At 38.0% G+C, this 22,258-nt stretch overlaps 1 protein-coding gene across 3 annotated transcripts in view; it reads left to right on the top strand.

Annotated features, from left to right (window-relative positions):
- Positions 1–22,258, top strand: part of LOC126258401 (golgin subfamily A member 1) — a 139,743-nt gene that overhangs the window by 73,501 nt on the left and 43,984 nt on the right. Inside the window, exon 6 of one of the 3 annotated variants that reach the window (XM_049955641.1) lies at positions 7,357–7,641. The exons of the other annotated variants lie outside the window; for them this stretch is intronic. Within the exon in view, the coding sequence (XP_049811598.1) occupies positions 7,357–7,641 (285 nt within the window). The remainder of the gene's footprint in view (positions 1–7,356; positions 7,642–22,258) is intronic. 3 annotated transcript variants of the gene reach the window in all.

The following is a 22,258-nucleotide window of genomic DNA, read 5'->3' on the forward strand; positions in this document are numbered from 1 at the left end:
AAGAGACCTTTGGAGAGAAGAGAACCACTTGTATGAATATCAAGAGCTCAGATGGCAACCCAGTTCTAAGCAAAGAAGGGAAGGCAGAAAGGTGGAAGGAGTATATAGAGGGTTTATACAAGGGCGATGTACTTGAGGACAATATTATGGAAATGGAAGGGGATGTAGATGAAGATGAAATGGGAGATAAGATACTGCGTGAAGAGTTTGACAGAGCACTGAAAGACCTGAGTCGAAACAAGGCCCTGGGAGTAGACAACATTCCATTAGAACTACTGATGGCCTCGGGAGAACCAGTCATGACAAAACTCTACCATCTGGTGAGCACGATGTATGAGACAGGCGAAATACCCTCAGACTTCAAGAAGAATATAATAATTCCAATCCCAAAGAAAGCAGGTGTTGACAGATGTGAAACTTACCGAACTATAAGTTTAATAAGTCACAGCTGCAAAATACTAACGCAAATTCTTTACAGACGAATGGAAAAACTGGTAGAAGCCGACCTCGGGGAAGATCAGTTTGGATTCCGTAGAAATGTTGGAACACGTGAGGCAATACTGACCTTACGACTTACCTTGGAAGAAAGATTAAGAAAAGGCAAACCTACGTTTCTAGCATTTGTAGACTTAGAGAAAGCTTTTGACAATGTTGACTGGAATACTCTCTTTCAAATTCTGAAGGTGGCAGGGGTAAAATACAGGGAGCGAAAGGCTATTTACAATTTGTACAGAAACCAGATGGCAGTTATAAGAGCCGAGGGGCATGAAAGGGAAGCAGTGGTTGGGAAAGGAGTGAGACAGGGTTGTAGCCTCTCCCCGATGTTATTCAATCTGTATATTGAGCAAGCAGTAAAGGAAACAAAAGAAAAATTCGGAGTAGGTATTAAAATTCATGGAGAAGAAGTAAAAACTTTGAGGTTCGCCGATGACATTGTAATTCTGTCAGAGACAGCAAAGGACTTGGAAGAGCAGTTGAACGGAATGGACAGTGTCTTGAAAGGAGGATATAAGATGAACATCAACAAAAGCAAAACGAGGATAATGGAATGTAGTCAAATTAAGTCGGGTGATGCTGAGGGAATTAGATTAGGAAATGAAACACTTAAAGTAGTAAAGGAGGTTTGCTATTTGGGGAGTAAAATAACCGATGATGGTCGAAGTAGAGAGGATATAAAATGTAGACTGGCAATGGCAAGGAAAGCGTTTCTCAAGAAGAGAAATTTGTTAACATCGAGTATAGATTTAGGTGTCAGGAAATCGTTTCTGAAAGTATTTGTATGGAGTGTAGCCATGTATGGAAGTGAGACATGGACGATAACTAGTTTGGATAAGAAGAGAATAGAAGCTTTCGAAATGTGGTGCTACAGAAGAATGCTGAAGATAAGGTGGGTAGATCGCGTAACTAATGAGGAGGTATTGAATAGGATTGGGGAGAAGAGAAGTTTGTGGCACAACTTGACTAGAAGAAGGGATCGGTTGGTAGGACATGTTTTGAGGCATCAAGGGATCACAAATTTAGCATTGGAGGGCAGCGTGGAGGGTAAAAATCGTAGAGGGAGACCAAGAGATGAATACACTAAGCAGATTCAGAAGGATGTAGGTTGCAGTAGGTACTGGGAGATGAAGAAGCTTGCACAGGATAGAGTAGCATGGAGAGCTGCATCAGACCAGTCTCAGGACTGAAGACCACAACAACAACAACAGGCCCTTTGTGACAGTAAATCATCCTTCACAGATCCAAGAAACTTTTCATCCTGGTTTGGTGGGCAGAGAACTATTTTAATTTGAAATTTACAGAGGATTCTGCCTATTTGTATGGATATTGCTATCATGTGGGAGGAAAGCTGCGAGTTTTAGCAGCATACTATCATCTTTAGCCAATGACTTTTTTTCAGTTGATAGCACCCTATTAATCTGCAAAATGTAAGATCTACTTTTACAAAAACGTACACCAGACAGATTACGCCTTGCCCTGTTTCGATTGGCTGAGTGCAATCTACAAGGCAGTAAGAGGAATAATTTATGATCGTGGGGTATGTGATCAGCATGTCATCAAACCCTCCAGCTATTACTGCCAGTATATGAATATGGATGCTGCTGCTGCTGCTGCTGCTGCTGCTTCATTCAAGCAGTTCCTCATTTGCCTCATGAGGGTGAGTGGATCCCGTTCCAGATCACCGACTTACAGAAGAATCTTAGGAGTTACCGTGAGTTAAACCTGAGTCCTTCCACACTGAGGGCGGCAGTGCTAACGAAGGCGATCCGTATCTTTTTTTACAGAACACTAGGAAAAAAAACACCATTCGCCAAGTTCTTGTACTGTTGTCATCCCTTATCACAAACAGTGGATGTGCTGTAAACATTTGTCAATAGAGCACACAGAATTTCCATTTCAACCTGTTCGCCTAAGAAGCTCACACACATCTGTTTTTACTGAATACACCTTCTAGCATTTAATTTTAAGGACCACTAAAAAGTGTTCATTAAAAATAGATTTGTGAGCTGCTTAGTCAAGTGTTTGAATTGGAAACTTTGTATGACCCTATTGACAAGTAATTTGAGAACACCCAAGGATGAAGACAATTTAGCAGTTCAGAGAATGTAGGTACAATTCAGTCAGGGTGTATCTAATACAGGTTGAGTGATCCAGAGAGCCATGTTTCTTTCCTTGTCAGAACATCCCAGCATGGAAAGCAAACAACTTTTTTTCTGTTTCATTAGTGCACCAAATAATATATTAAGAATAGGTGCTGTAAAAGCTCAAGAAATTCCGGAATACACGTAATTTCACACCAATGGTGTGTTGAAGCGAAATGCAGTTGGCATCCCTGCACATGTCTGTGTTTAATATGTAACTGCTGAAAGTTTCACTGTTGTATGTCTGTTAGTTATTGTTCAGTGCCGTACCAAGTGGAATGCTGTCGCACAGTTTGCAGATTTTGAGATGACAGAGGAGCAATGTATCTGCATTAAATTTTGGGGGAAACTCAAGAAAACCTTTACAGAGACACACCAAATAGTGCAAGAAGCTTATGGTGGTGAGTGCTTAAGCTATATTCAGTGTTACAAATGACACGGTTTAAAAATAACCAGACGGAAATTAAAGGTGACCCTTGTTCAAGACGCCCTTCGATGTCTACTGACCACTCTCATGTCACTAATTGAAGACTGACTGCCTGAGAGATTGCAGAGGAGTAACATGTCAGTTGGGTCATGTCATGAAATCCTGACACAGCATCTTTGACTGCATCATGTTTCTCCCACAGCTCATGAGTCAAGACTGTTACCTCGCAATCTATGAAGAGCTTTTATGGGTCAGGAAAGATTCTCAAAGACCAAAAAAGCTTGTCAAGTCAGGCCAAATGTCAAAGCGATGCTGGTAGTTTTCTTTGAATTTGAAGGATTAGTTCATCATTTAATTTGTCCTGTAGGGTGCTCTCAGGATGTGTTGCGAAACCTGTGAGAAAATGTGGCAAGGAAATGGCTTGAAATGTGGCAATACAATTCATAGCTCTTGCATCGCGTTGCTGCACCTGCACATTCATCCCTGTTGGTGTGTAACTATTGCACAAAAAATGAAATCACAGTGCTGCTGCATCCTCTGTACTCTCCAGAGATCTGGACCCTGCGGACTCTCTCTCTCTCTCTCTCTCTCTCTCTCTCTCTCTCTCTCTCTCTCTCTCTCTGTCTCTGTCTTATCATTTGTGGAGAAGAGTTTTTCGAAGGAGACCAGGCACAGTAAGTAAAAGGTAAGAGTAGAAAAATGTTGTGGACAAAGTTTCGGAATTTTTTTTAACAGGCATCATATAAGGCGTGTCATTAATGTACAGGATGAACCAGAACTCCACTGACAAACTTTCAGAGCTTGTTCAGGAATACCATACGATTAATTTGTTTAAGATATTCACTCTCTCTGGCTGCTTCTTACAGAGTAATAATGTAATTATGATTTATTCAGTTTGTTACTGCAGTTACACTTGTTTTTGTGAAAATACAAACACAACAGTGAAAAAGCATGAAATATGCATTAACCAAAATGTACAACACAAAACACAGAGTAATCCACCTGCTCTCAAATGAAAGACTGTACTGTGATGGGGTAGCCATCATTGCAGTAACAGCTCGGCTAGTATCATTGCGCCACTATTCCATTGCATTCAGTGAATACATACACAATATCCACATTGAAATAAATGGTTGTAGCCGCATCATAAGTTGCATTAAGAAGTTTTTTTTTTTTCCAGTTTTGGATGTCCATTTTCAAACCATCCATATTGTAACATTAATTGGCCCTGCAGTGATGATTGAAGTGGCACTTGGTGGACTCGACAGCTTTAAACAGGACAGACATTGAAATTCTCCAGTGTCTGCCCTATGTGGTCTATTTACTGTTGTTGAGCTGGCCATAGTGCTGCTTTGATCATCACTGCAGGGGCAATTTCTGCTGTATTGTCACATTTACGATAGGTTGGTTTGAAAATGGGCAGAGGTATCACCATCAAGAAATAAAAGATACTTTTCAATTAAAACTTATGACAGAGCTACAACCATTTATGTCAATTATAAAACAAATTGTGGACATAACGTTTCACCTGCAGCATGCTGTAAGTTTGTAGAGAAGCATATTGGCCATCTCTTCATCAGCAAACCTATCCACACAGTTGCATATTAGTGTTCAGGTACAACTAACACTGCTGGAAATACAAACCCAAGACAGAACCAAACAGTACTGAATGCAAGCTTGAAGGCAAAGAGTAAAACAGGTATCGCTGTTGTCAACAGCAGTTACCACAAGCAAATGGAAACATACACCTAGCGCATACTGTCAACATTTACACTATTGTGCTCTATATTCATTGCGAAACATACACAAATGTAATTGGGGCAAGAAATCAAATGAAATGCTGTAACTCTGTAACAAGCTGCTGGTAACTATGGGTCTCTTTATACCAAAATACTCGGAAAGTATCCCGAAACAACCTCTGAAAGTTTGTTGGGGTTCTGGCTCATCCAGTATCTCAGTAAACATGTAGTAGTAGTTCCCAAGTCACATTCTGGCTCATTTCCTCTTAAGTGTCAATATAAGGCAACCTTATGCTTGCTACTGGTCACATGAGTAAATCAGCTGAATACCTTAATCAAAATGTTCTAATTTATTTATCAGTACATAAGGACCTTTCACAAAAATAACTAAGATAGTGATGTGGCATTGGCAGCATTCTGTTCATTAGAATCTTTCAAGTTACCTGATTATTTTACATATTCCTGACATATTATTGATTGAACCAGCAACCAACACAATTAGAAAAATTACTTTCTCAAGTCTGTAGTCATAATTTATTATTTTGTCCCCCCACCTCCATTTTTTCCTATACCATAGTGGTAAAAATAGTCTGGATGTTTAAATCATAGGATGGCATGATGATAATGATTTTAATTATAGACTAAAGCAAGTAATTTTTTTCTGTTTAGATCACATTGTTGGTATTTTGTTTAGTGTCTGAATTGTTCTCATTTGAGTGCAAAGTGGTACAGTTTTGTGTTAGTTTCTTCATTGCCTCATTCACAAGAGCAATGATGCATCACAATACTGCTTTGAAAGTAGGGAAGACTGGAGAACTATTGAAGCAAGTTTATTGAAATGATGCTGTGGGAGAAACAAAGTGTTACAAAAAGTTTTCCAAATTTAAAATTTCTGTCCAATCATCCGGATTTAGGTTTCCCATGATTTCTCTGAATCATTGAAGACAAATGCTTGGATGGTTCCTTCGAAAAGGACTGCTGATTTTTTCCCCGAATCTGAGCTTGTTCTTTGTTGATGGGATGTAGAACCCTAAGCTTCCTCTTCCTGATTCAGAAGTAGTTATCAGTTTAATTAAAGATGATGCTTGATGAGAGGCTACTGTGTACATTAAAAATAAGATATTTTTTGTGCAGGGTCAGTACAAGACAACCTCTGCATAAACTTTGATGACTTTTGTGTGGGTTGTTGACCTTAAACTGGTATCTCCCGATGGTGTGGAGACCAGTCTTCTCCAGAGTGGTTCTTTCTCCATATGTGTTGTTCACATTGTGCCGTAGATTTTTTTTCTATCTTGGTTGCTGTTGACTGATTCTTCCCTTGACGGAAAGTGAAAATTGAACATTAGACAAAGGTAAGTGGGAACACTTTTGAGTAAAATAAAAACAAAGCGAAGAAGACAGTATGAACATTTAGAAAGGCTGACTGCATAAAGCCTAATGGGTAGAGGTGAGCAATGCTCAAGAATGAAGAATATTCTTAGGAATGCCAGGGAAAAATGGGCACAAGAAAACACTTTTCTCCTTTTCTATTCCATTATGGAGTAACGAGTAAGTAGTCCTATGTAAAAGTGCTACATCATCGTACGCCTCATCTACCAACTCTGTCAATCATTTCTTCCAACTTTCCACTTCTGTCCTTCCCTCCACTTGTTGTAATCTTGTGACGTTTTCTCCCTTTATCCTCCTCCATCTTTATTTCTGCATCTGCAGTATTTGCTTTTAATATAATTTGTATTTTTATTGTAGGCCTTTTTGTTTGCTACTTTCTGTGTTTCATAAAGAATGTTCTCCATTCTTTCTCTTGTGCTAGCAAAATTGATGACAGTGCTGACACTGTTAATTCACAGTTTCCAATTGCTTTCACTTCCTTTCTAAACATCTTATCTCTCCTCCATAATGTTGATTATCCCTTATTTTGACTATTTGACTGTGTCTTTTCTGTGCCATCTTCACAAAAAAAAGGGGATCTTGTGTTACAGATGGTGTAATTAATTTTTGTTTGCGTCTGTGAAGAGGGCCGTGTTGGTAATACTGTGACATGTCTGAAAGAACTGTAGAATGCATAACCAGCATCCACTGTCTGCTGCAGTTAATGATTCCCAAATTAATTTATGCGACACAGTTGACAGAAAAAGAATTAAAATTGATGGTGAGACACACATAGCACCTTCTGTGGGTACACAGTTGAAGAGTGTTATATTGCCATCCACTTCAGCTTTCAATGCAAAATATTTTTTTCATTATTAGATAATGAAGTTGTGAAGAATATAAATAAAGTATAAATTAAACCAGAGCAATGCCCAGACAATGAAAGGCAGAAAACAGTTTTTATAACAGACACATGACTGATGAGCATGATCATAAGAAAAACAGTGAACTTAAAATGACGTTTGTGGGATGAACAGCTGCAGTGATTCAGTTTTAAGCATTTGATTCGTGCCACATCTGCCTGTTACAAAAAAAAATATTTTAGTACTGACAGTTTTAAAAGTATTGTTAATTTTTATGATGAAAGCAGGAACTATTAATATAAAATGTTGCCACTACACAGGCATCGTGGAGTGCACGAATAGCACAACTGGAGACACAGCTTGGTCGGTTATGCAGACAGGCTGCAGAGGAGGGTGCCGAGCGCCGCCGAGCTGAAGGGGAACGAGATGCTTTGCTTGAACGTATTCGTGCACTGGAAGTCTTACTGGAGCAAGCACGTTCTACTGGTCGCCAACGTGACGAAACGTTGGCTGCGGTGCGCCAAGAACGTGATGAACTTGCAGCTGAGATACGTGAAATGCGTGCAGCACGCCAAGAGCTTGAGCAGAAACTCGCTGCACACACTGTGAGTCAAAATGGATTTAGTTCATGTGAACCATTAAGAAAAGAGTAGTGCGTATTTAACTAAACTGTTGAAGATCTGAGAATGGGGATTTAATTCTAACCAAAACCCTTAACATTACTTCTTGTGCTTGAAGTGCATGTGCATTCCGGTTTTTATGGTAGGATTGCATCATATTTATTTTTCAACTTTCCTTTGTGGATAAATTGTGTGTAAGAGTGTTTCATTGTGTGACTTCACTTTGTTGGCTGTCTAAAATGCTCTGTTGTTGCTTTTGGCAAAACTTTCAGTAATGTGTCGCATGTGAATTCTTCTGTTCTGTACTTGATTTTTAACATGGTTTCATGTTAAGTGCTTAACTTATTGCTTTGATTCGAGTTTTTCCTTGTCTATCTAAATGGTTTTGATGCTATATCTTGCATCACATCTCGAGTATTTGTAAAAGATTCACGCATAGTTGAATTGCTGCTCTAAGCTTTCATACTTCACTACCGTGAAAATTGTTTTCAAACAATTTGCAGATCATTATTTTAAAGTAGCATTGCATTTTTCTTACTGTGCTTGACAGTATGTGCTTTTTGGTAAATCAAAAGAATTTGGTTGCTGTAACTTGTTAGAAACTGCTATTATTAAAATTGCCCACACCACTTGTAAATGTTTGTGTGATGTGAAATTACTGACAAATAGCAGAATGTAGTGTGGTGCAAAATACCTCTGTTTTTTCCCCCAAAGAAAGAACTGAAAAAGAAGGCCATTGCTATAATCCATTTGCAATATTGTGCTGTTTGAGCTTTGTTTCTTTGTGTCTGCTTTATTGTGTTGTATTTTATATTAGTGAAGGGAGCTTAAATTTGTAGGGGTTTATTCCTGATTCTTCCTTTAGGCAACATTGGTTTCGTACGGCACCATTGTGTGATGGGGTGAAAATAATGTTTGGTATTATCTTGTTGTTAGTGAAGTTGCATTTGTTATTTCAAATTGTCACAGTATTTATTTGCAGGACGACTCCATTAAGTGTTAATTTTATTACTTCTCACTTGAAAGTACTTCTTATCATTTGTGTTATTTGCACTCAGTTATGCAACCCACTTTTGTGCTTAACTTTCTTGATTTTTTTTCTGCTCTAATTCAGCTTAGGTCACATCCTCTGTTAAACATCAAATAGATGTTGGTGAAATGTGCAGTAACAAGCTCCACAGCTTAGTGTTATGTGTAGTTAGTTCATCATTCTCCTCCATGTATTTGATCGTGATTAAAGAATTATATTTAGTTACTCTTTGTAGTTCTGATATAGTGATTAAATTTTAATTATTCTTGTTTCAGAGTAAATATGCTAAAGACTTGATGGGATTGTCCTGAAGTCTAAATATGCCGTGATGTAGCTATTTTATTGAAAAAAGGAAGAGTGTTTAAAACAATTAGTTAAAAGAATCAGAGGACCCATAAAAAGCAAAATGTGAACCACATGGCCAACCTAATGAATGGATTTCTAAAGTTGTATTAGAATCCATTCCACTTGTGGTGGGTGTGATAAGAACTTACTGACAAAAGTATAAAAACTTGGACCAAATTTTACATGTGGAGAACAGGCAGTATAATAATCGTACAAATATGTGGTGTTGAAAGTGCTATTCTCAGTAGATTTCTTCCACTGTTCAAGGAATCTGTGTTAAAAGGGGAAGAAGTGTCAGTATTCACATGTAGTTAGAGGGGATGTCCCAACATCCATTCTGTTGGAGGATTTTGATCCTCTGGTGAGTTTTGGCTATTGGCAGTGATGCAAGAGCTGTTGGCCTACGTTTTGCATATATATTGACATTCCTGTCCTCCATGCTGCTCCTTGCTATGCTACTCCCCCCCCCCCCTTCCCCCTTCACCTAAACTTGAGAACTAGTTTGTAAAATATTTTGTTTCTCACTCAGTTGTTTAATCCCAGAGTAGTAATTTTAGTAATCGAAGAATAATGGTTTAAATTAATTTGTGTGTTAAAAACAGATAGTGATTTAAAGTATATTGCAATCTTGTAATGATATTTACATTGACATTTCTGTAACTTCTTCTTATTATTCCTCAGACTTTTTAATCACATTAATACTGAATAGAGCTAGGTTGCTGTTGATAACCTATTATCAATTTTATGAATGGTGGTATTCTGCATACCATATATGAAGACATGGTCGAAGCACCAACTTAAGTATTCATATATAAATTATTGGGGCGTAGTAAAGCTAACACTAAGACAGAGAATGTGACAATTTTGGGTTTTTAAGAAGAATTTCTCCTTTGGTTGCTTCAAGGAAGAAAGCAAAGAACAACATGGGAACATTTTGTTCAAAAAAGTTGAAAACTGATAGTAGCTGTAACATTCAGAACTTACGTTGTGAGAGGCACAGGGTTTGATATTAAACACAATTAAGGAAATGCTAAAGCACATGAGAAGTAATACATTTATGTGAAAGGAGACAAGTATTTCCGAAGTTGTAACTTTTTTCAACAGGAAAATGAAATTAAGAATGGTAGAAAGAAATGAATCAAAATAAAAAAAAAGGCAACAAAAATAGAGTGCACACATACTAACATTCTTTTGTTTCTAAAAGTGACGCCATCAAAAACCGTGAAGTGGCTGAATGTCTTCCAGCTCCCTTGCTTGTCGGGTTATGACTATTGATGCAGTAAGTGTGTATCACATTCTATCGTTTTCACTACTGATGCCATTCTTACTGTTAATACATGATTCTTCAGCAAATGAACTATTTGCAGAAGCACCTGTATGACAGTGGAGCTGTTTAGAAGCACTATAAAAATTACACTTGGACTACTCACCATCCAGTCACAACCAAGACAGATAGATCATAACACTGATTTTGTTCTCAGTATTTGTACTTTGCAGTAGAACATGCCTCGTGGCGCAGCAGCGAAGCTTGTGAGAATATTTCACAAATTTTATTTGAATGTCACACATGGTACCAGATGGGAACTCATTCTGGACTACATTTCTAATTCATGTAGTTCTGTTGGCTTGCTTAATGCAAATCTATCACTGTTAACATATTGCTGTTTTCACCCCTGGTTTTTTGCACTCACCACTCTCTTGTTTCCTGCTCCACATATTTATTATTCCTTTTATTACTGCTCCTTTAATGCACTTCCTTTTTCCCCACTTTATCCCTCTAGTACTTGTGATGCCTTGCAGTTACTTTCTGTTTTCTGAACAAAACTGTGTAGAAATCAGTGTGATATACTATTATTACACCATTCTACTTGCTTACCCCCCTCCACTAGAATCCTGTTGGTGAAGCCTTTTTGCAGATTGATTTAGTAAACATGGAACTGTCTGTCCCTGCATGAACAGTCTAGGTTCTAGTTCTCCTATTATTGACATTTACTGCTTACAGTTTCTCATATTTTTGGTTCTCTTTAGTTTCAGTATCATAGTTTCCTCTCTCTCTCCCCCCCTCCCTCCCCTTCCCCTCCCTCCCCTTCCCCTCCCTCCCCCTTCCCCTCCCTCCCCTCCCCTTCCCCTCCCTCCACCTCCCCTCCCCCATCTCCCTCCCCTCCCCCTCCCCCATCTCCCTCCCCTCTCCCCTCCCCCTCCCCCATCTCCCTCCCCTCTCCCCTCCCCCATCTCCCTCCCCTCTCCCCTCCCCCTCCCCCATCTCCCTCCCCTCCCCCATCTCCCCCTCTACACACACACACACACCCGTAAACAGTTTTACTTGGTCTAAACTATTAGCATCATACTTTATTTTGTGGTACATCTCTACTGTTATCTTGGTGCACCAATATGTATTTATACAGTCTTTGTGCTGTGGCAGTCATCTTTTTCCAATTTTTCATTCTTTTTCTCTTCATCTTAACATCCTGTTCTCTTTGATCACTTTGTAACTGTTGCCAGCTGTAGTATGAGGTGTTTGTTGTTTTTGTCCTTCATTATCATCCATTTACTCATCACATCTTTATAAGTCCCACTTTGAGTCAGATTCTTCCCAAACATGGATGAATTTTTAGCAGTTTTCACTCTCTCTTCCTCTCATGAGTATTGCTCATTAGTTGGGTACTACTACTTCAGCCTCTCTCTTCTCTGTTCATAGCTGCACTGCTTATTAGTTCACAAAAATTCTGTCAGGGGAAAATTCTGTCATTGGAGTTAACAAATTTGCACTACTTCAGTGTTTATTATACATGATGTGTTAACAGACTCATTGTTCACATTTTTGAATGCATTGTTGTAAAAGGAAGAGTAGATTATGATCTTGCAAATATCGCTCAAAAACCCTGATTCTTTTATCTGTGATTGACTTGCCATCCTTTTCTTTGTCTTCCTTCCATGGATATCTTTCGATTTTGTTTCTGAATCTACGTATGTATCTGTGACAGTTTTTGTTATGCTACTCAGGGTTGTGGTTGGGCCACTAATCTACATTAACAACATATTTTCAGTGTTAAATAACTGAAAACTTTTGCTTACATATGACAGAATGTGCTATTATTTACACATAAGTAAGAGTCAAAATAGTATCAAGTAAACACTTTACAAGAGTTATTTATTTCTCATTTCATTTTTTGTTTAAAGTGTTTAATATTTTAATGAAAAACTCATTAAAATAATGATTATGTAATGCATGTCCAGTATTAGAAATTTACTTGTCATTTCTGAAGATGAAAAAAGGAGAAGGCAATAGGCTTTCACATTGTCATACATATTTTCTCATTTTTAAAACTACAAAAAGAAATATATATATATTTTTTTTTTGAATGTTACAATTTAGTTTAGCAGGTTCTTTTGGCTAAAAATCATTTAATTTTTTTTTAAATTCTGTTCTCTAGTTCCTTTTTATTTTGTAGTATTGAAACATCGTAATTTTCTGTAGTTAGTAATGGTTTTGTTGTTTAAACATTTCTTTGGAATAATTGTTTAGTTTTTGTACCACCACTGTATTTTAATTTTCAATAAAATGTTCATGGTGAAACAGTGGGTTATTATTTCTAACACCTTTTAATTGTGTTTAATCATGTGCAACATACTGTAGTTACTTTTGTATCCTTCACAACTAATTTAACACTGATTCACCTAAAAAACCAAAATTGTAATTGTGGCAACAAAATTTTCATATTTATTCTTTATTGGTGGGTTCTCTCTCCTGAAATCGTGTTTATTTATGGTAGTTGATACAATCATCTTCAGTAAAAACCGAGAAATCATCAAATCCACAATAGTTTTTGCAAATAATTCATTGTGATTTCTACATTATATTCATCCCCCAAACTATGTTTAGAATAATATTTTCTTTTTATCACATAACATCATTTGAAACTCCTGACCAACTTCTTTGATATTTCATTGCTTATTATGTGTGTGTAGTTTTTTGTAAGCCTCCTGTGGTCATGGACAGCAATGCAGGTGAACTTTTTTTTTAAACTGTGGGTAATACACTGCTGCAATAATTGCAGTTGGTGTAAAAAGGTAGAAAAGTCCTCCAATCATCTCTTGACACTTTCTTGTTAAAAAAGTTACTAATTTGCTACAATATATGAACTCTTGTACGTACACAAACCTAGTGTCTCTTGGGGAATTAGGTCTCAAAGCTCTGTGTGACTGCATAGATGCATGTCGCATAAAAAAAAAATTCCATTTTCTAATGGAGAGCTTTCTTTGAGAAAAGTCTAAAATGTTTTTGAATGGCTTTGAATGTTCAGTAGCATACCCTAAATATTTGAGGAGACTTTGTATTGATGTTAGCCATTGCGAGCCACCAAGTTCATTCTTGGTTCTCATTTTGTAGCACTACAAACATAATTAATTTACATTCCAGTGTTTGACTGCTTACGTAGAGTTTTTGCACATGTCAGTAGAGGAGGAGGAGGGGTGGAGCACAGACAGGTGCAGACACGAATTGAAGCATGTTCAATAGTGTAATGGCCAAGGGCATCCACCTGTAAGTATTTTTACATTTGTTACGCAGCAAAGCAGTGCTAAAACGGAAGATTTTTTTGAATACTGAAGTGCTTTACTAAGTACAGTGGTGTGCCCTGGACTTCCGCCTACCTCTGAACTGACTTATACAGCCACTTAGAGGGGAACCTAACATTTCAACTTGCAATCCAAAACATGGTGCAACTTGACTTGGTATTTTTTTCATTGGTAGTGGTGAAAGAAGTGATAAGTAACAGAGAAAATTGGAGGACCAATGGGGATCAAACTCCAAACCTCTAGTTTTGTAGTCTGGAATTTAATCTACTGAGCCACTGCAGCACATTTCTATACAAAGTGTTAATAACATTTTTATCAAATAGAAACTGCAGTGAGCCAAGGAGACACACACTAGTTATAGAGAACTGCAGAAGAAGTAAACAAAGAAAATACGGTAGCATTCTATGTTTTTTGTTATTTTACATATAAATAATTTATTTGTGGGTAAATTTGTTTGAATGATGTATTGATTCGAATAATTTTGCAGATAGAAATTTATTCGAATAATGCCCATCTCTCCTTACCATTACATGTTGAGCTTCCTTCCTCTATGCTGTATTACAGTTGATATTATCAACTGTAATGAGAGTCCTATTAGTTCATTTGCATGATTTACTTGAGAGCCTACAGTGTAGCTGGATTGAAGTTTTTTGTTACTTATAAACAAAATAGACCATTTTAATCAGCTTTCATTTACAAAAATTTAGATTTCCGTAGATAAATTAGTGACTTTCACTAACATTCAGTGTTTGAGTATCACTTTACATTTCATTACACACAATCATACTCATTTGCAGTGTTGATGCTTGATAAATATCAGGTATACAGCATTGAGCTTTTCCATGGAAAACATTGGAAATTGGCAGCTACTAAGAAATTCTTATTATAAATGATTTCCAACACTTTCTGGGCCCATTAGTGCACGTATGTCGTGATGAAGCTGTATAGAGTCAGTATTTTCCTAGATGCATGGCATGGCCACACACCTATTGCCCCCCACACAGTGAATGCGCACTGTGTGATACTGAGTGGGGGAAACTTCTAGGCACATGCTTCTGCAAAGTGTCTGAAGTGAGCTATGTGCTTTTGCTACACTGAAGCGGTGTTCTACAAGACATTACACAACACTTCCTGATATGTGAACCTTTATTTAAGAGCTTAGATATAACTGTTAATCCTATATCAAGGGTACATTTAACTTATTTTTAAATGCAGCAGACATACTCTTCTTTCATTAGCTGAAGACAAAATACATTTTTTAAAATTTGTTGTTGCTAAGCTTCCAGACTGATCTCCATAAAGAGAATGTCTTGTGTGTTTTAATTTTGTGAGACCAGTTTAAGTCCTCAGCAGTGAAAGAGAAGGAACTGGAATGTCTCCTTTTGATAATGGTCAACTGATTTTCTTCCTCATGTTCCCCCAATGCGAGCTTGTGTGCGCTCTCTCTCTCTCTCTCTCTCTCTCTCTCTCTCTCTCTCTCTCTCATGATCTTTGATGGAATGTTAAGCCATAATCTTCCATCTGTAGCCCTTTTTGGAAAGATGCCAAATTTAACCATTCAGGGTACTGATTTACACTCAACAGTTCTTTTTAAATCATAAAAACTTGCACATAATTGCTCTCACTTCAGATATGCAATTGATGGTAACCGAATACTGTACCAAATGTGACAATGGAAGTCCTTTCACCAGTTCTGATGGGAGTGTGTTTTAGAAGCTTTTAGCAACAGATTAGAGTCTATGCTGTAGTAATCTCTTTCTTGCAAATCTACGTCTACATCTACATGTACATATATACTCCAATAGCCACCAAGCGGTATGTGATGGAGGGCACTATTTGCGCCAAAGTCATATCCCCCCCACAACCCCTCCTTTCTGTTCCACTCATGGATCGCACGAGGGAAAAACAACTGTCTGAATGCCTCAGTATGAGCTCTAATTTCCCTTATTTTTGAATGGTGATCATTGCGTGATTTGAAAGTTGGTGGTAATAATATATGCTCTACATCCTCGGCGAAAATCGGATTTTGGAATTTAGTGAGCAGCCCCTTCCGTTTAGCTTCTTGTCTATCTGCAAGTGTGTCTCACTTCAAACTTTCTATGAGATTTGTAATGCTCTCGCGATGGCTAAATGTACCAGTCACGAATCTTGCCATTCTTCTTTGGACCTTCTCAATCTCTTGAATCAGACCCAACTGTAAGAGTCCCATACAGACGAACAGTACTCTAAGACTGGACGATCTAAAGTATTGTAAGCAATTTCCTTTGCTGAAGGACTACATTGCTTCAGGATTCTATCAATAAACTGCAATCTAGAGTTCACCTTTCCCGTTACTTGTGTAATCTGACTGTTCCATTTGAGAGCAATTCGAATAGTCACATCCATATACTTGACAGATGTTACCACTTCCAAAGACTGGGCATTTATTTTGTACTTGTACATGAATGGGTATTTTTCGCTTTGTTATACGCAGTAGGTTACAATTACTAATATTGCTATCCTGCCAGTCATTATACCATGCATTTATTTTCTGCAAATCCTCATTGATTTGTTCACAACTTTCGTGTGATACTACTTTCCTGTATACTAGAGCATCTTGGCAAACAGTCTGATGCTGCTGTCAATACCATCAACCAGATCGTTTATGTAAATCGTAAAAAGCAGCAGACCTATTATGCTGCCCTGGGGCACATCTGATGTTACGCTTGTTTCTGTTGAAGTCTCCCCATTCAGGATGACATACCGGTCTTAGTCTGTCAGGGTGTATACGACCCGGGACAACTGGGAGATCCGGGAAAAAACTGAGAATTTTTTCATCTAGGAAAAACCCGGGAATTGTTTAGAATTCTGGGAATTTTTCATTGTTGTAGTATTCAGTTAAATTTTTGTGATTTTGGCTGGTAAGAACCAATACTCAAAGGATATTACCGTGTCCCGCTACTGCAGTATAATTCTGCAGCAACAAAACATGAACGAGAGAAAAAAAGAAAACTGAAATGAAACTTAAGTTGCAAAGGAAATGCGCCATAAACAACTACTAAACACAGTGCTCAGACGAGCGTATGCCAACAGCAAAGTGTGTCAGATGCTTTAGAAAGACTGTGCAATGCTTCATAACAACAAATTGACTCAGATGAGTGTGACATGACAACTGTTTAAATTAGATTCGTTTGAGCAGTTGCTTGCAGGCTCTTGGGCATGCGCAGTTGCTTCTGGTTACAGAAGTGTGGCTGGGTGCCACTATCTTGTATCGTCCCGGTTCGGAAATATCGTAGATCTGGGGCTGATGCACAGAACAGTCTGAGTTGTGGTGGGGAGGTGGGTCGTCTCCACGTGACCTCTGTTTATGTTCAGTGGTTTTTTTGTTTCCTCCTTGTTTCTTGCTCTCACGTTAAATGAAAACAAAACGGATTTTTGTGGCCGGGAGCTACCAAATGAATTATAAACATTCGAATAATCACGGAAGGCTAAAATATGTTATTAGTTTCAGATTTTATGTCCACCTTTCTGACAGTCAAGCATTAATCGCCTTGCAGAACAATGAAGTTATTTTTGTCGGTTTGCTAAAGAGATTTGGCTTTTATTAAATCTTTTCTGCTGAGGCAGTCAATTTATTTGAAACAAAGTGTTTAATTTCACACTGTTGGCTAGTTTCCACTGTTCGCTGCATTTCACGTGCACGCATGACATTATGCAATAATAAAGAACCAAACATGAGATAATACAGTACTGGTACTCCAAGAAAATTTGCATCCGAATCTGGACGTACGAATGTGCACTTTAAGCCGAGTTATGCATTTTAGCATGGTTCACGAAATTCCGATGCTCTTGAAGTATCCTCTGATGTCTTGTTTCTTTTATCTCATAATGTACGATCTTTTAATGTTTTACACGTAGGAACATTGGATTTCCTGCGTCATCGTAGCTGCGCAAGTGCGGTGATGCCCGTTATCTGGCGCTCTCTGGCAACAGGTCACGGAAAAATGTTGTGATTCGTGGTTTGAAAAGCTTTACATTCAGAGTAAATTTTCGTCTACGCAAGATGAACTACATGCGAGAATGTACAATGAATTTCTTAAATGACAAAGTGTTTGACTCTCATTTAAAAATCAATTCTTTGAGGACGACCCTTCAGAAGAATTTCGAGCCCAGAAGATCAGACATTTAATCGCTATTAAAAATTTACTGGTACATTTGTGTGATGCATCTTAAAGTGTAACATGCGCAAAAAAGATCAAATTTATAGTGGAAGCTTAGCTTCTCTTCCATTTTATTAATTTTCTTATGTGAATGCTATGTATATTAATGTAAACGATTAACTTTCCTTACTTGTGTGTTCGCGCTACTTAGGAGTGATCTTGCTTTTGACTGACTGCATCACTTGTCCTATGCTGTCATCAGCTGGCGAGATCACGTGACATGAGCTATGACTGGCTTACAAAAGAGCATCACAATCTCGATTTCAATGCTTCAGAAAGTGACATGCTGTGTTTGCTGGAATTCAGATTTATACCTTCGTAATACGAAAATATGCAGTGTACATGTTGCTACACATCAAAGGTCTTTCAAAACGTGTTTTTCCCCGAGTTTCGTTTTCTAAAGTCCCGGAAAATTCTACATCAGTATGTAAAACATAAACATTCAAAGGATTGATGAGTTTTATAGTGCCGAGGAAGAGCCTACTGTCACCTAACACAGAAAAAGTGTATTTTCACCTGGGAGAAAGCGTATTTGTAACCGGGAAAAATCCGGGAATTTTTTTCCCTTGTCCACGTATACACCCTGTCTGTTAAAAACTTCCTATCCAACTGCATATGTCATCTGATAGGCCGTGAGTGCGCACTTTTTGGAGCAAGTGACAGTGTGGAACTGAGTCGAACGCCTTTTGAAAGTCGAGGAATATGGCATCAACCTGGGAGCCGGTATCTAGAGCCTGTTGTATATCATGCAGAAAGAGGGCCAGCTGTGTCTCGCATGACCACTGTTTTCTAAAAATGTGCTGGTTTTACTGCAGATGAGCTTCTCAGTCTATAAAGGTCATTATGTCTGAACACAAAATATGTTCCATGATTCTACAACAAATCGATGTCAGTGAAATTGGCCGGTAATAATGTGCATCCGATTTTCTATCCTTTTTATAGATTTTATGACCTGGTCTTTCTTCCAGTCCCATGGAACTTTCCGCTGTTCCAGTGATCCCTGATAGATGATGGACAAGAATGGTGCTATATTTGTAGCATAGTCAACATAAAATCTTATGGAGATACCGTCTGGGTCAGATGCCTTCCTGGCATCTAAAGATCTTAACTGTTTTACAACCCCAGATACACTAAACTCTGTCAGCTATCCTTGCATTTGTTCAATAATTGAAAGGGGGAATGGTGCTGCAGTCCTCTACCATAAATGTGTTTTTGAAAGCTAGGTTTAGAATTTCGGCCTTCTGTTTACCATCATCCGTTACATTACCCATACTGTCAGCAAGAGAAGGTATTGAATTATTTGTAGCGTTCATAGATTTTACATACCAACAGAATTTTTTGGGGTTATTTTTAGAGTCTGCAGATAAAATATTGCTTTCAAATGGAGTAGTAGGCAAGAACATATTTCTCGTCAAACTTCTAGAGAGATTTTGAACTAAAACTAATATGTACTTAACTGTCTATTTGTAGGTGGTTTGGGGCCTTCGATCTACTTCAGACAGCTTATCAGTCAGCTTAAAAATGTGGCATTGAAAAAGGGAGGCACTATTGCATTTCAAAAATATTTTCTACATTGTTACTTTACTTTGAATCCATAGTTAATTGGTAAGCAGGTAATAGCCAGTATTCATTTATTGAGTTTTCTAGAGAGTTTCATCACATATGTGGATGAGATTGTTCCAGTGGCTATTGCCCATCTCAGTTCTGGTTTGGAGGCAGGTGGAAGGCTTAAACCATAGGCACATATGAGTCTGCAAAAAACTCAGTTTGATGTCTCAACCTCTATCAGGTGGAGAATTGTAGGGCACCATCAGTATGTCAGGTATGTGTTACACATAGGTAGCAACTACTTGAGTAGCAGAATATGTGATATGTACAGCTGGGTTATTGAGGTTATAGAAAGTTCTGAATAGGCCCAATTATCAGTTATGTGCTATCTTCAGAGTTGGGAATAAATGACCCTCCCAGATAACCGTACATTTTACAGCGCCACTTCCAGGATAGAAAGATGCTCTTACCCTGGATCAAATCAACCTGGGGTCGTAACAATGAGAGTTGGCATGCCATCTAGTCTGGATGTGATTTCCACATGGTTTCCCATATCCCACTAGGTGAAAACCAGACTGATATCCAAGTCCTGCCACCTCAGTTAATTCACAAAATTACTCTCACTTTCACCTAAATAACACTTCATGCGGTAATTTGGCATAACATTTTCCATCCCAGGGGGTAATGGGGTGATGACAGGAAGGGCATCTGGACACCTCTTAAACTAACTGTGCCAAATCCATTAATGATCATTGTGACCCTGCACTGATGTGGGGAAGAAGCATAAGGAAAAGAAATGATGATTCAGAACAGGGAATTAAATTGATCACATTTATCGTACAGAGGAAGACTCATCTCTGCAGTTAAAAATAAGAACTAGTTAACTGATAAGGTCCCAGTACTGATCTTAATTATCAACAGTAACAAATACCCGCATAGTGTTAGGAGCAGAAAGTTGGCTGAAATGAGAAGCGAAAAGAATTGCAATTTTAAATTCTCTTTAGAATACAAATTGCTACAAAATAGCAGACAGCAGTGGTTGCAGCATATTTGTAACTGTAAGGAATTCTATCACTCTGATGAGGGTGTTTCAGATGTCAGCTGTGAAATAATTTGGGTGAAGGTTAGCATCAAAGGTAGCATCAAAGTTTGACACTTTATATGCCATTTGGATCAGGAGCTGTAGGGTAGAATTTTCTGGGAAGACTTTGAGAATGTCACACACAAATTTCCGTTCTCATGCTGTGGCATTAGGGGGAAATTTCATCTTGCCAGCTATAGACTGGGAGATTAATGTAATTACATAGCTTAGAATTTCAGATTGTAAATAGGCCTGAACTTTTTGTTTAGTTAATGGGAGGTGTGAAACAGTGACCATATAGTTCTTATAGCATCAGTTACTACTGTTGCTGAAATGACTGTCACAAAAGGTGTCAAAATATTTCTGTTAGTGATTATAACAAGAAATGGTTGAAATTTACTTGAGCAGTTAACATAAAATGCTGATCTCAGAGACTGAAAATGTGGAATGTAAATGGGTAATGGTCAAGAGTGTTTTACAGTGTGCCTGAGGTATACATATTGTAAGATAGGTTGTGAGGAATGGTAGACTTGCTGTAATTCAGTAGCCTTGTTATATAGTTTCCATGTAAGTAGAGACCTTCAGCAAATACTTCAGTGAAGCTGAAGCTTTGTTGACAAACAAATGCAGAACAAATGCAAACTGACCATAAGGTGAGCAAAACCACATGTGAGGTATTGGAAGTTTTCTTCATACATAAGGTCAATAAATAGATCAGTCATCTACTCAGTCACTCAGTGATATTACTGGCAACAAAACTAAAGCACTTAGAAAGAAAGCCAAATTTTATACTTCAGTTTTATGAAATTGTTTCTCTGAAAAATGTAATACTACAGTGACTTTTTGCAATCACCACTCAAACACAAAATTACATAAAATGAGCTACCTGATCAGAAAATGTTGTAAAATAGTTCAGTCTAGGAAAGGGATCTGAATCTGATCGGATACATGTAAGACTGAATGGAAACTGATTCTGTATAAGAAATTGAACCTCTTCCAGCGGATGTTCAGTTACAATGCCAAAGGAATGAAGTGTCAAAGTTACGAGGAAAAAAAATTAAATAATTTTCATTTTGAATGAAGGTTGTCATACAAACAGCTTTAACTATAGATCTATATCACTGTTGGTCTTGTTTTGAGTATGTAACATTTCATGCTTATGTCTTTTCAGATTTTTGGAGCTCAAAAATCTGCTCTAGATAAAGCTCCTAAACAGTGATCCTGGGAAGCTAGGATGTTGTGTGTGTTTGTGACATCCAGACGACAGTGATCTACCTAGGTTGATTCAGTATCCCTTGGCTTCTGGAAGATATTTGGTACATCCCTGCACAGTCTTCCAGAGAAGAGAGATGAACTTACGGAATATTGAACCAACTTTATAATTTGATTGAAGGCTTTCTAGCAAATGGTACTCAGCACACAGTTTTTATGGGAGGAAATCAGAAGGTGTGAAAGTAGCTTGGGGTGTTCCCCAAGGAGTGTTATATAACTGTCGTTATTCACAGTATACATAAATGACTAGGTGGATAACATTGGAAGCTCCACAGTGTTGTTTGTGTGCACAGATAATATACAGTGCTTGAAAATTGTAGCACATTGTGCACAGTCCTGCAAGATTCAACACTTGATACGGGGGTTGGCAGTTGATCCTCCACACAAACAGATGAAGGTTATCACACATAAGAGGCAGAAACATCCCATTATTATTTGTCTACACAGATGGTGATCAATCACAATAAAGAGTATCTTATGTGGGAGTATGTGGCTGCAGCTATTTAAAGTGGAATGACAACATACAATTATTTGTAAGAAAGACAGGCC

This window comes from Schistocerca nitens, chromosome 1 (assembly GCF_023898315.1).
Source record: "Schistocerca nitens isolate TAMUIC-IGC-003100 chromosome 1, iqSchNite1.1, whole genome shotgun sequence".
Lineage (NCBI taxonomy): Eukaryota > Metazoa > Arthropoda > Insecta > Orthoptera > Acrididae > Schistocerca > Schistocerca nitens.